Source organism: Cynara cardunculus (assembly GCF_001531365.2).
Source record: "Cynara cardunculus var. scolymus isolate 2C chromosome LG 7, CcrdV1, whole genome shotgun sequence".
In the NCBI taxonomy this organism is placed as follows: Eukaryota; Viridiplantae; Streptophyta; class Magnoliopsida; order Asterales; family Asteraceae; genus Cynara; species Cynara cardunculus.
In genome coordinates, this window is record NC_037534.1 from 10,634,159 (window position 1) to 10,649,627 (window position 15,469).

Genomic DNA, 15,469 nt, shown 5'->3' on the forward strand with positions numbered 1-15,469 from the left:
TCATACACCTACCTATGCAAATTGTAATGCTTTTTTTTTCTGTCTTAAAATTTGTACTTTGGTAACTTAAAATAAATTCTTTGTAACCCAAAATGGGGTTTATTAGGTTTTGCAAAAGTGTTAATCAAATATTGACAAAGGTTTCACGAAGTAATTTACTTTCCAAGCTCAAACAGTGTTTTTGCAACATGCTCATTCAGCAACATGGTCGTAAAAGTATTGCAAAAAAAATTTAATATTGACTTTTGTGAAAAATGTTAAACTAAGAAAATACAAAGTAAATAAAAATAAAAGTTTTTTAATTATATTAAATGTTATATAAATAATAGTTGTTAGAAATAAAACATAATACAAAAAATGAAAGAATTAATCATTTAGTGAACACTTTTTAATTTAAACTAAATACATAAAAAAAAAATAGGTGAATCATTTTGTTTTTATAGTTGAAGACTTAAAGTACATTGCTATCATGATTTAGCTTTTTTTATTTTAAAAAGGGTTTGTTGTTGTACAAAATATATGTGCGTGTTTGTGTTATATACAAATATGTTATATAGGGCTATGATTAAGTTGAGTTCCTACTTGAAGCAAGTTTGAGGTTTCAATGAAAGACATTTATCTCTATCCGTCACAACTTCATTAGCATTTATAAGGATAAAGGTATTGTCTATTCTAGGATTTGTATATTTTTCAAATTTCAAAAATTGGGTAATTTGTTAAATAAGTTATAAATTTACGTTTTTTTTTCATATGATAATCAATGAAAAGTTTTTTCTTGTAGATTTTGTGTTTTAAGTTGCACCATGAATTGAGATCTGTTATTTCTTTATCAATTATGAGTTGGATTTTTTTGTTTGTTTGTCAGAATTATTAAAAGAAAATTTTGCATAGCGGAGCTTTGATGGTCGGAGTATTGAAGGCAATTGGTGATATGGTGCCTCAAAAGCTCTTTAACATCAAGAAATTTCAAATATGTTGACTTTTTTTTCCTCAAAGTTATATGATCTGATTGTTTTCCATCTTAAGATTTAACTGCATCTTTGCATAAGGGTTCTTTCAATCTTCTCTTGGGTTTAATTATTCCATTTTAAAGCCCAATAAAACTTGATGTATTATCTTTGTCATTAAGTTTGTGTAGTTGTCCTTTGGCTTATGTTTTGGTGCATCTTTTTGTTTTTTATCTTATATTCCAAATGATAGGTGTAAGGGAACAAGAGTGAATGTGTAAGTATTGGTGGTGGTTCCATTATGTTCCTATATATGTCATACTAACTAGGTTCGATCTCATGTATTACACGGGGTAATTTGAAAAAATTAAATCATGTCAGGAACTTATCTTACAGATATTAATGATCATCGAAAGTACGATGCTATTTCAGACTTGTACTCTTGAAATAACTCTGAATAATAACTCTAAAAAATGAGTCTTCAGACTTGAATTTAGAAATGAAACTATATCAATAATTAGTTAAAATGAAGTTAGCCCTAGAATAAAATTAAGGAATGAAACTATATCAGTAAATTAAATTTAAACTTAGAAGTAAATTTAAGATGACTCTTCAGACTTGTACTTTTGAAATAACTTTGAAGTATAACTCTGAAAAATGACTTTAGACTTGTACTCTTGAAATAACTCTGAAGTAAAACTCTTCAAACTTCATAACTCTGTATAGGCAAGCCAGAAGCTCAGCATGCACTATGCAAAAGACTCTGCATGGTGCTCCATCTGAAAAAGAAGGCTTCAGAGTTCGAGTGAGCTAACTCTGAAGAATGACTCTCCAGACTTGTACTATGAAAATAACTCTGAAGTAAAACTCTAAAGAATGACTCTTCATAATTGTATTATTGAAATAACTCTGAAGTATAAATTCAATCCCACTAAATCAGAGTTCAGACTTTTAAGTCTGAAAAAAGATTTTAGAGTTCAGACTTCAGAGTTCGGGTGAGGTAAGTCTAAAAAAAAGACTTCAGAGCTAACTCTGAATAATGACTCTTCAAACTTGTAGAAGACTTCAGATTTCAAACTTTTAAGTCTAAAAAAGACGACTTCAAACTTCTTTTTCTAACTCTAAAAGAAGACTTCAGAGTTCAGACTTCTAAGTCTGAAAAGAAGACTCCAGACTTCTTTTTCTAAGTTAAAAAAAGACTTCAAAGTTCAGACTTCTAAGTCTGAAAAAGAAGACTCTAGAGTTTGAGTGAGCTAAGTCTGAAAAAATAGACTTCAAAGTTCAGGTGAGCTAACTCTTTAGAATGACTATTCAGATTTGTACTCTCGAAATAACTCTGAAGTATAACTCTGAATAATGACTTTTCAGACTTGAATTTAGAAATAAAACTATATCAGTAATTAGTTAAAATGAAGTTAACCTTATAATAAAATTGAATTTAGCAATGACACTATATTGGTAAATTGAATTTAAATTTAGAAGAGCGCATGTGTCAAATCTAAAGACGAAGTCTGAAGACCTTGAGTTCAGATTTATTCAAATACCCAATATATTTGAAAATGACTTAATGATAAAGTTTGCATCATACAGCGCAAGACCAACCAGAGCTCCTCTGGTCCTTAAGAACCAGAGCCCCTATGAACTCACCACCTAAAAGCAAGGCCAACCAAAGGCCTTCTGGTCAACCAGAGCCTTTGGGTTAAAAAAATGTTAAATACTTAAAGAATTTGAGTTCCAATTACAATCAGAGACCCTCTGGTTAAACGTGAAGATCAACCAGAGCCCCTCTGGTTTCTTTATGATGGATTGGAATATTTTTTCCAAGGTTTAAATAAACAACCAGAAACAAAGCAATCCCGAAGCCAGACCAACCAGAGGGGATATGGCTTACAAGACTAAGTCTAAGTCTTAAAGACTTATCTTCAAAGTCTAGATAAGTTTATTACAAGACTTGTACTCTTGAAATTATTCTTAAGTATAACTCTTCAGACTTCAGAGCTCTGTATAGGTAAGCCAAAAGCTCTACATGGTGCTCCGTCTGGAAAAGAAGACTAGAGAGTTTGGGTGAGCTAACTCTGAAGAATGACTCTTCAGACTTGTATTGTGGAAATAACTCTAAAATAAAATTTGAAGAATGACTTTTCAGACTTGTATTGTGGAAATAACTCTGAAATAAAATTTGAAGAATGACTTTTCAGACTTGTACTCTTGAAATAACTCTGAAGTATGTAATCACGCCCATTAAATTAGAGTTCAAACTTCTAAGTCTGAAAAAAAAATCAGAGTTCGGGTGAGCTAAATCTGAAAAAGAAAACTTCAGAATTCAGGTGAGCTAACTCTGAAAAATGACTCTTCATACTTGTACTCTTCAGACTTGTAAAAGACTTCAGAGTTCAAACTTCTAAGTCCGAAAAAGAAGACTTTAGACTTCTTTTTCTAAGTCTAAAAAAAAGGTTTCAGAGTTCAAACTTCTAAGTCTGAAACAAAAGACTTTAGAGTTGAGCCTCCAAAGTTCGGGTGAGCTATATCTGAAAAGGCAAACTTCAGAGTTCGAGTGAGTTAACTTTGAAGAATGACTTTAGGCTTGTTCTCTTGAAATAAATCTGAAGTAAAACTTTTCAGTAAATTGAGTTTAGAATAAAATGAAGTTAACCTTAGAATATAATTGAATTTATAAATGAAACTATATCAATAAATTGAATTTAAACTTAAAAGTAAACACCATTTTTTTTCGGGAATCAGTTACCACACGAATTAGTTAACCCAATAATAAAATCAATTGCATCCTAAATTAGTGGGATTAATTGAATAAGATGATACATATCAATCAAATGAATATAATTGAATTGTTAATGTAAATTGTGTCTAGATACGTTCAAATAAGTCTAATTGAACCACTAATGTAAATTGTGTCTAGATACGTGTTTAGGCAAAAAAAACAAGAAAACCGACTACCCAGAAGATAACACGTGTCACCCAAGTTACTTATTTATTATAAGTATAGATATAGTTTCCTGCTAGATTTGGTTCTTTTGTTTAATTACATACAAAAGATGCATAAGGAAAAAAAATTCTTTTATTGAAATATTTAATTTGATGATAATACGATTTTTGAGCTATGCATGAGATCTGTTTGAAAGTGGGAATGCTAAGAATCTTAATGTAAGTATTGTGTTTGTTTTGGAAAAGGTTTGATGAAAATGGTCATATAATATATTTAATTAATTTTAAATTACTCGCTCAATTGGTGATATAGAGGCAGACAAACAAAAAATTACAATTTTACATATGAATGATTGGATTTTAAAATGTAAAACAGTATACTTTTAGAGAATTTTTCAATGTCAAACTATGTTTTTGGAAGACATGTATTTGCTTGAGGATGCCTAATTTTCTTTTGTAACTGTTGTTTTTTTGTTTGAAATAAAAGATTATTAGGGGAATATATCATTTTATCCAAAACAAAACTCTTTTCAAAACACTATTTTATTTAATAAAATAAATAAAAGAATGTATAGAATTCTAGTTTGATATTAAGACAAATTAATTTTCATAAATGAAAAATATTTTGTGGTTTATATATGACCTTTCACCCAAAAGTTCACATCATGTTGAAGTTTAAATCGACGGTCGAGTCTCTATCGATAAATAAAAACCTAATAGTTTTCATATTAAAAAATCTAAAAATAAAAACAATTTATATCTAGGATATTTTAAGTACATTAATTATTTTATATTAGATTTTATTAGTTAATTAACAAAATTATGTTTTTTATACTGTAACTTAACATGTTTCTCGAGAAAAAAAATGTTATCGCACGGTGCATGCACTAGTTGTAGAGGGTGTTTGAGATTACTTATTTAAAACAACTTATGTTTTTCTACAAAAACACTTATTAACTCATTATAAGTCAAAATGATTTAACTTTTTCAAAAAAAATTTATTAACCATATAAATTATTTATGCAAATACACAAAAATACTTATTATCAATATTACAATAAAATAAATCAATAAGTTGTTTTTACAAAATACCCATCGCCAACACTTAGGGGGTGTTTGGGATTGCTTATTAAAACAACTTATGCTTTTTTGTAAAAGTGCTTATTAACTTATGTGGTATCAAACTGGAGTTTTTGTAAAAAGTGTTTGGATTAGCTTATAGCGGTACCAAAAAGCAATAAGTTGATAAGTTGTTTTTTTAGTGTTTGGTAAATTTTGCTTATACATGTAAAATGACCAAAAAGGACGTTATCTTGTTTCATTTCCAAAGTGTCAAAACACACACAACAGTAACCAACAAAAACCCTAAATCGAGTTCCATCGTGAATCAGTAACCTCAAACCCTAAATTGTTCTTCCAAATCGAGTTCCATGGTTGAAGAAATCGAGTTCCATGGTTGAATAAATCGAGTTCCATGGTTGTAAATCGAGTTCCATGGTTGTAGAAATCGTACCTGGAGAAGAACTCGATTCTGGAGAAGAACTCGATTCTGGAGAAGAACTCGATTTTGGAGAAGACGTACCTGGAGATCTGATCGATTTTGGAGAAGACGTGATCGATTAGGGGGGTGTTTAGACAGGGTTAAAATGGTAAATCGGTAATAAGTCAATTTTCATAAGTCACTATGGATTAACTTATCAAAAACGACTTATTACCGGTTTGGTACCGGTATAAGCAGTTTTTTTTTTTACCCAAACACTCCAAAATGGCTTATCTCCGGTGCCAGACTGAAATAAGTCAATAAGTCGTTTTGATAAGCAATCCCAAACACCCCAAACACCCCCCTTAGTAACGTGGCTAAACTCATATTTTTAGGGTTTACATCTTCTTCGTGTAAAACCCCCAGGCCTCAGGACGACGACGCCCTCCGACTCACGACGGAGACACCCTCCGACTGCCAAGTTAGGGCGCGCATCTCAACCCACAACTCCATTCGCCTCTTATCTTTTTCTCTTCTGGTAAGCATCTCATCTTTACTGATTTACGTGAATTACTCGTTAAGATTTAGGCGAATTAGCTGAATCTTTTGCCTTTCAGTATGTGTTTTGCTTTAATGGGGAGTTTGCCTCTTCTATTTTCTGGTTTATTGCTATACGAATTACAGCCTTTATTCGAGATTAGAACAAACCATCTGGCTTTTATACTTGCTCGTTCATAACAACTCTATGAGGTTAAATACCAACTCAATTTTACTCCATTCAGACTTCATTCCAATTTTAGATTAGATATATGGTCGTTCGGAATCAACCTATAATCTGAACCAACTGGAAACGATGAAACCCAAACTAAAGTCCATAGTAGCAGATGAAGTTAAAAAGAAGATGAGTGCCACGTAAAGAATGCAGATCAGAAAATGTGGCAACAGAACAGAAATACAGAGGCAGGTAAAGACCAAAACTAACATTGGACGACCACAACTTAAGATGCTTCAAGTTTAGTACACAGTCTTGCTATAAAGAAGACTGAATGAAGCAAGATATTTTGGAGCAAAAATTCAAATGTTAAAGAGAATCTGGCTTGAGCTTGATTATATCAAGAAATTTTTTAGCGGATAGCCCAGCATAATTACCATCACTTGCTTCTTTGTTACTTATATAAGCGTTGAACTTTTTGTTATTGTTTTTAACTTGTCAACTAGCACACTTGTTCTTGATAAGTTTTTGATTTCACATAAGATTGGGCTACCAATATGATTGAAGTCAAGAACTCATGGATCCAATTAACATGTGAAATGGAAAAGCGAACCGCAGTATATTATCGTTGTGTATTTTGCATAATATTTATATAATTATAGTAGGCTCTCTCTCTCACTTAAATTCCTAGCTCCATCCATGTATGTACACATACCATTCAATCAAACTGCAATAGCCTAATCAAATTGTTTATCTGGAATCGTCATGTGGAAAAATCATATCAGGCTGTTAAAAAGAAGGGGGAAATTAATTTGTAGCAAGGTGTGTTCCTATTTATGTTTTTATTTGATTGACCTTTTTTTCTTCAAATTATGTAGATAAAGGTGAAGAATATAGCATATTCTGTCAATCTATATGGAGATTAATGTGAAGAATATAGCATTCGACCTCGATTTTCATCCCTCTAACCAGCTAGTTGCTGCTGGTTTAATCACCGGCAACCTTTTTGTGTAAGTCCATCCTTCCATATATTATTCATTTTTTTTTGCATCAATGTGCAAATAGTAGGTACTAGCAGTTGATCATTAACTAACTGAACAATCTATATGCTTTACAGATATCGCTATGCTGAAGATTCTGAACCACAAAGGTCAGTATATGATTCCAAGATATACACATTTCAGTGTGTGAAAGTTGTTTGCTTTTTGGTGAAAATGATTGTCAACCATATTATTTTGCTTGCTGAAAATGCATATTTCCTATTGTGATAACAATTGATTAAATGATCACTGCAACAGCACATATTATGCTTGTGAGAACACATTTAATGCATGTAGCACGTGGGGCCATGAAATTTGAGTTTTGTAGTTAGTCTTAATGCCCATTGAGTTAAAAATTTGAAAATAATGTTGCTTCAATTCCAATTGGAATTCCAGATCCAAGCCAAATGTAACCTCAAGCTGGGCTTGAATTCCAAAACTGATTAGAGATCAAACAGGGATCATTGTAGATAAAGATTTTGCATGAGGTGGTGCAATGATTAAATTCAAAAATGTGTCGAAACCATTTTTATTCATCTCTTTTTCTTCTTGTGATCTGGGTTTCTTGATAACTATCATTGTAGGGTGTTGAAGGTTCGTGCCCACAAAGAATCATGCAGAGCTGTTAGATTCATCAATGAGGGACGTGGTAATGGACAACACTGTTTATATACTATAAAACCATGATTGAGTACTTATTTCCTGAATGAAGAGCTTAATGCCTTTTATTCCTCATAAATTTGTTTATGCTTATGGGCATTCGCTTTCCTCAGTAATCCTCACGGGTTCACCAGACTGTTCAATCCTAGCCACTGATGTTGAAACAGGATCTCCAGTTGCTCGTCTTGAAAGCTCTCATGAGTAAGTGTTCTTATTTTCTGTAAGTGGTGATGATGTTTTAGTGATTACCAGTAATTAATTTTGTCTAAAAAATTATCTTCTTTGCAGGAAAGCTGTCAACCGGTTGGTTAATCTCACAGAAACAACAATTGCTTCTGGAGGTGACGAAGGATGCATAAAGGTTTCAATCAAATTAGTTATTTGTTATCTGCTAAGAATACTACAATTGCTATATGCTACTATTTCATTGGAGGCCTCTGAAGTAAATGTTGCTTTTGTGACTGAAAAGCTTGCCAATGGCTGTCAGATAATATCATTTACTAGAATAGTGATCTTTCTAGCAATTTTAGTTGACGATTTTGTTAAACATATTGAACTTCTACGGGAAAGTGGTAAGCAACAAGCCAAAAACGTGGGATAGTTTTAGCTTCCTCTATTTAGTTGCTATAGTAAAATCTTTACTGTAATCTAGAACCCAAAGCAATTTCATATTGGAGAAACTTACATAGGTATTCACAAGTTGATGCATATTGTATGCATTTACTTTCAAAATTTAAGCATCCAATATAAAGTGTGGTATTGAATTTTAAAAGAAGATAGTGGTTGAAACAAAAAAAATTAGTCTGGATTATTATCTTGCTGTCAAAACCTGGAGGAGTACTGTTTAGTACCAACTAAACCAAACCAAACGATCCACGGAGGTGGGGTCATGGCCTCTTTGAGGGGGGGGGGGGGGGTTAAGATGTAAGTAGACTTGGCCTCTACCCTAAAGAGTGGAGCGGTTGTTTCCTTGGAAGATTCCCAACTACTAGAAAGTGTCTGAAAGGGAGAAATACTGATATAGTAAAATTTCAAAAGCTAGATATGAGCAAATAATAGCAATACAAATAGAAAGAGAGAGACAGATGTGCTAAATTTTTGAGAAACTAGATTTGAGTAAGCAACAACAAGTAACAATATAAGTAGAAGCAAGTACAAGATAAACATAACTAAGGTGTGAAAACTACATTGTTTAGTACCAACTATAAGTAAAAAGTTACCATCCACTTAAGCCTGATTTGTGCTAATCCTCTCCTGTAGAGATAGAAAAAAAGGAAATTCAAGATATGGACTGTTTTTTATTCTTTTTCATACATCTCTTAATTGTAGGTATGGGATACAAGACAGCAGTCCTGCTGCAACTCATTTCAAGTTCATGAAGAGTACATTACTGATATAACCTTTGAGCCTGATTCCATGAAACTTTTGGGAACAAGGTAGTAGAAAATGCTCTTTCTTCTTTGCAGAAAGATAGTTCAAAGAACGATGTTCCTCCCTTTTGAAACAGATTTTGAAATTTTGACCTTGTACTTTTTAGATTTAAATTTGACCAAAATTTGTTTAGTTTTGTGAACCCAAAATGATCTTTAACCATAATAAGTGTCCAAATTTCTATTTTCGTTTTTCCCAAAGTAAGTGTCCACCTTCAAAAGTAAGTGCCTACTTTCCAATTCTACCCTTAGTTATAAGATGGAGAAATTCATTACTCCACTATTGTTAAGGGTAAAATTGCCATTTAGTTAATTAAAAAAATGTAATGATTAGACATTTGTAAAATTGTGTGCCATTTTCATTGTGGACATTTATTTCTGGAGAGGGAGTAGCAGATAGAAAACACTTTTTTCCTCGATCAGCTATTAGATAGGAAGTTCTTATATTTCTTTATTCTTCAGTTTTATGGAAGCTTCCATGTAGGTCATCTTAATTTATAATATATTTTCTTGTTTTTATTTAACTTATCTAGTGGAGATGGCACTCTATCTGTTTGTAATCTGCGAAGTAGCAAGGTATCCGTTCTTATGGGTGTTTATGTAATGGTTTTAAGATAATATAATAAATCATCTTTGCTACATTTTATGTCTATACATCTAATCTTGCTTTATTATTCCAGGTTCAAACCCAATCAGAGTTTTCTGAAGACGAGCCATTGTCTATAGTGATAATGAAGGTATGCATGTGATGTATGTTATGTCATAAAAAGTGATGGCTTCTGAATTGTGTATTGTTGAAAATTTGGGAAAGATAAACTTTAAGCACAAGAAGGAATGTAAAATGCAAGATTCAGTAAAGAAAACCTTTAACGAGGAATTCATAAATTTATCATTCTGATTTCGGATAAAATTTTACATGCTGCTGCATCACACGGGTACACAACTAGTAATATATAATATAGGGAGGTGATTACTCGGTTCATGTTTGATTTCATATTGCCGTCCAAATTCTTCAGTACTTTATGCCGTTGTTTCTGGTATCAGAATGGTCGAAAAGTTATATGTGGGACAGAAAGCGGAACTATGTTATTATACTCTTGGGGTTTTTTCAAGGATTGCAGGTAATTCTGAATGCTGGTGGCTATGTTTGATATTTACAATGTGCTTTTGAAATCTGAAGTTTCTCTGCAGCATGAAAAATATCGTTTTTTTTTTTTTGTGGAAATGTTAATTTATTTATAATTTCCAGCGATCGCTTCACCGGTTTATCTCCAAATCCAGTGAATGCCTTGTTAAAGGTGAGTTTGTTGTTTTTTTACAGTTTTATTTGGGTTAAAAGTTGACATCAGTCGCATCTCAATCGAGCATTAGTCATCCCTACTGATGTTATAATTACAAATTACTGATCTACCTTTACCATTTTCTTTAGCTTGATGAAGAGAGGGTTATTACTGGAACTGAAAATGGTCTTATTAGGTGAGAAGGCTTTTGTAGTTATCATGTTAAATCAAGTTTCTATTAGTTTATGAACTTTTTTCTTTTATTGTGTTTAGTTTGGTAGGTATATTACCCAACAGAGTAATTCAGCCAATTGCAGAACACTCGGAGTATCCTGTTGAGCGTCTTGGTAAGCTTCGTTTATGGTTTGAATATATAAATTATACATTTATAAATTATCTACATGATATATATATATATATGGGAAAGATCAAATCGGAACACAAATAAGCTTCGTTTATAGTTTTTTGAATATGGATTATGTATTCATCTATGTTATATATGGGAAAAATCAAATGGGAACCACAAAAAGTTGAGAACCATGAGAACCAAATATATGTTTATCAAGTGAAATAACACATGATGATAGAATAAGAATCAAGTGAAATATATGTTCATTCAAATGGGGACCAATATGGGATTTATTCGTCTCCATAACTACCATGTTCTGCAACAAGATTATCTCTAATTTGTGCTCTTTTTGTTTCAGCATTTTCTCATGATAGAAAGTTTCTTGGAAGCATATCACATGATTCGATATTGAAGGTGTGTTCTTTGTGTTACACCAGGCAAATATTGTATAATTGTCCGATTGCCCGCAAAGTTTTCCATCTTTTTTTTTATTGGAGAAGCAACCAACTTCCACCGTTTTGTGTTTGCAGCTGTGGGATATCGATAGTCTACTGCAAGATTCTGGAAAGAAAGTAGAGGGTAAATCGGCTGCTGACAGTGATGAAGATGAGATGGATACGGATACCGATGATGTCCTTCAAAAATCATCCAAAGGTAGTGTATTTCCTTGATTTTTTTTAAGGATTCAGTCCTCAAAACAGTAACAATAAGATCAAAAACGAATTTCGCAAAGCTGTTTCTTAAAAAATTGGGTTCATGAGTTTGGCATGGGGGATAGGATGGGATATTACGGAACAAAATTTTGTTGCCTGACGTTTGGCCCAACATTAGACCGGGACATGACAGGACCGAGTGGGACAAAAATGCTTTTTTTGCCGCAACAAAATAGGTGAAACAAAAATTAGTGAGATTAAACAAGATTGGTAAATTACTAAACTACCAATCTCAAATTAAAACCCTAGAGCCTTTCACAATTCTCGCTCACCTACCTCACTCTTGCCCATTTAGTCCAACCCCGTGATGGCCCACTTCAACTACGGGTCCCGTGATATTTAAGTTCTAACTTGAGAAAACCAGATATATCTTTTTATTAACAATGACCCGTTATAATCCCTGGTTTTTTTAACCTACTTTGCATGCTTTTGCTGGTTTAGGCACAAAGAGGAAGAACAATGGAGGAAGTAAAGGCCTTGATACCGCAAGTAATTTCTTTGCAGATTTATAGTTTGCGTTCGTGGTGAGTCTGATGTTCATGAAAACATCAAAAAGGCTACGGAATTGTTGCCTTCTCTACTTGTTTTACGTTGTTCGCATAGTTTTTCGTCAAGTTTCTACGAAGATATAAGCATAGTTGTTTTCGAAACGGGTCAATGTTTTGCTCGTGTGACGATTTTTTATGAAGTGCGATTGCAACCATTTTTTTTTTATAAAATTTTAAGCTTAAGCTACTTGTTTATGGTTTCTCTTTTGGTTATGCTTAACTAGAAGGGTATTCGCGCAATGCAGCGAAATACATCTTGATTTTAATATTTAATTTTATTATTCATCTCAGTCGATGTAATAATATGGTTGTATGTGATTTTGAGAAAGCGATGATGCTTTTATTTTTTAATAAAATATAAGTTTGAAGATATCATAAAATTTTGATAAAAATATATCGATATTAGTATCAAATTAACTATTTAAAATTCCTCATTTTTTATGTAATTTTTTTTAATTCAATTTTTTTTATAATTTAATTTAGATACAATAACGAAGTAATTTATATTTGGTTTAATAATATAATTTTCTTATAAAAATAATAATTAATTATTTTGTTAGAATTTGATAATTATCTTAATTATATTTTAGATTTTTATATTTTAAAATAAGATGTTTATCCTCTATTTGATCATGTTTATCCGTAATTAGTTATACGAATTCAAACATCGAGCTTTAATAAGTTGTATTTTTGCATAATTTATTTGTAATATTGAATTTTAAGTAAGCATTGATTTTATGTGGTTTTGAGAAAGTGATAATGTTTTTATTTTTGAATGAAATATAAATTTAAAAATATCATAAAATTTTAAAAAATATATATCTATATCAGTATTAAATTAATTTTTTTAAAAGTTATTGTGATTTGGTGTAATTTCCTTAATTAAATTTTTTTAATTATAATTTAATTTAGCTTTAGTAACAAAGAAATTTAATTTAGGTTTAATAATATAATTTTTTATAAAGATAATAACTAAGTATTCTGTTAGAACTCAATGATTATCCTAATTATATTTTAAATTTTTTTATATTTAAAATGAAATGTTTATCCAATATTTGATTATGTTTATCTGCATTTAGTTAGACGAATTCAAGTATGGAACTTTAATAAGTTGTACTTATGCACAATTTACTTGTAATCTTAAATTTTAAGTAATCATAAATAAACAGTACTTTGTGCATAAAAAATCGTTTTTAAGAGTTTTTGTCAAATGTTTTATAATATAGTATAGATAAAGGTCCTCTATTTGTTCAATATATGAGTGACTAGGGGTCTTAACGTGTCGAATAGCAGGTTGTTTGGGTTTCGTCAAGAAAATGATATCAAGGTTGAGCTCGAATTTCTCTTCTCGTTTATTAGTTTAACATTTTTATTGAATATGTAATTTTAATGTTTAAGCTCGAGCTGGTTTTAATATTTAACCAAATATGTGATTTTAATCCCATGGATGGGAGTGGATTTTCATTTGGCAAATGGAGGAGTTGAGCAATGGGTCATAGAGTGCAGTGGCGGATCCAGGATTTTGATCTAGTGGGGCACCTTTAAGGTAGCTTAAACTCCCACCAAGTCGTCCGATGTGTTTTAAGCCTAATTCCATCATTCCAAGAGATTTTTGAAGTTTTTTTGGATTATTTCGAGGGATTTTTTAAGGTTTTCTTATCGATTTCGATGAACTTTTCAGTTTTTTGGTTGATTTCAAGATACTTTCTTTAGTTAGTGGGGGCCCTAACAAGAAAATACGGATGAGAACCATGGTAGAAAGTAAAAAAGACAATTTTTAACCTTAAAAAAAATCATTTTTTTATTTTTTAATGGGGGACCCTTCCCCCCACCTTTTACATGTTGAATCCGCCCCTGATAGAGTGGGTTTTCTTTTCTTTTTATATCACATCGAGATGTATGCAAATTAGATTGATTTTTTTATTAAGTTTTATATGGATAAAGTTGTCTGTATGGATTAATCTGTCTGTATGAATTGGAGAAGTTTTTATTTGGAAGGTGTGTGTTTTTTAATTGAGAGGGAAATGTTTGAAAAAACTTGGCATTCCGTAAAAAGCCCTCCTTAAAAAGCTTACTGAATGAGTCATTTTTTATATCATTAAGCCATTACCAAACAGACATATATAGCTGGCCAAATAAGTTATGAGAGTTTATTAAGCTACTAACAAGCAGGCCTTTAGTCTTCTACCTTAACGAGTATGTAGACACGTCCACTATATTCAAATGGTAGAATGTATAGATAATTGGCATTTTAAAGTTTAGGGGTTGTTTACTAAGCGCTCATAATCTCTTACTAGCTAAGTAGTATCTACCGGGTAAGAGATAATGTTGTTGATCAAGATAATGACTCGGTAAGAATGAAGAAACTTGCGTACCCAATCAGAGTAGACTAAGGGGCTGTTTGGTAGTTGCTGAATGGTTTGATGCCGAATTATTAAGTGGTCAGAATGGTTAAGAGGCTCTCATGATATAGTGCAAAATGAAATATTATTATTTGGTAATTGCTTACGATGAAATTAGGGTGCTTAATGGTTAAGGGAGACTCATGATACAAAATCATTCAGAGGGTTTTAAAACCATTAAGAGGCAGCTTTTTTTTTTTGCCAAACAAGATTCACCTCTTAATGATTCAGAAACTGCCTCTTAATTGAACTATTAAGAGGTAAATAAACAACCCCTAATTTACATGGTTAGAGCTTCTTGTTCGATCAACGTTTACCCAATATTTTGTAGCGTGTTGTGATTTTATTAGATGCTATTGAGTGTAACAAGAACCTTACAACAATTATACTTAGTTTTCAAGATTGTATAATATGTCAAGCAGTGGCGTATCCACACAGTTTGTACCGTCCGTTATCTTCAAAATAAAACATAACAGAATAAAACCACACAATTCAAAATAACAAAGAATCGATTTAGAACAACAGTGCATGATCTTGAATTAACAGTATTAAAACATTTACCGAAATTAAATATACAACTGTTGTTGAGTTTTCGTATTTCCGAATCCACACATCTTCATCTTTATCAACACACGAAATATACCATACCATTTTTTGGTCTATTGGATATGATGATCGTGTTTCGTCCCTGCTTATAAATTAATAACATCATGTATAATTTTCCTTGCACACTTTAGAGGAGAGAGGAATACACGATTAAATACAGAACACAAACACTGTAATTTGGAGTCAAAAAATTACATTATAAAAATTTAGCGGCCACAAATGACGATATAAAATTATTTATACAGATATAGGTTAAACTATGCAAATCAACTTTTACAATTTGTTAGTGAAAGATCACTAAATAATTTTTGTTTTTGAATAAATCAAATCAAAGAAAACTATGTTCAACTGTCGTTATA

At 31.6% G+C, this 15,469-nt stretch overlaps 1 protein-coding gene across 1 annotated transcript; it reads left to right on the forward strand.

The window, feature by feature from the left end:
• The first annotated feature begins 5,757 nt into the window (after positions 1 to 5,757).
• On the forward strand, positions 5,758 to 12,341 carry LOC112515925 (WD repeat-containing protein 55). Its single transcript, XM_025122902.1, has 16 exons — positions 5,758 to 5,908; positions 6,961 to 7,092; positions 7,200 to 7,232; positions 7,707 to 7,771; positions 7,896 to 7,983; positions 8,071 to 8,143; positions 9,112 to 9,218; positions 9,746 to 9,788; positions 9,893 to 9,949; positions 10,257 to 10,333; positions 10,462 to 10,510; positions 10,642 to 10,688; positions 10,766 to 10,839; positions 11,200 to 11,255; positions 11,372 to 11,495; positions 11,996 to 12,341. The coding sequence occupies exons 2-16, from the start codon at positions 6,998 to 7,000 to the stop codon at positions 12,064 to 12,066; spliced, it is 1,059 nt and encodes a 352-aa protein (XP_024978670.1). The 5' UTR covers positions 5,758 to 5,908; positions 6,961 to 6,997; the 3' UTR covers positions 12,067 to 12,341.
• The last annotated feature ends 3,128 nt before the right edge of the window (positions 12,342 to 15,469 follow it).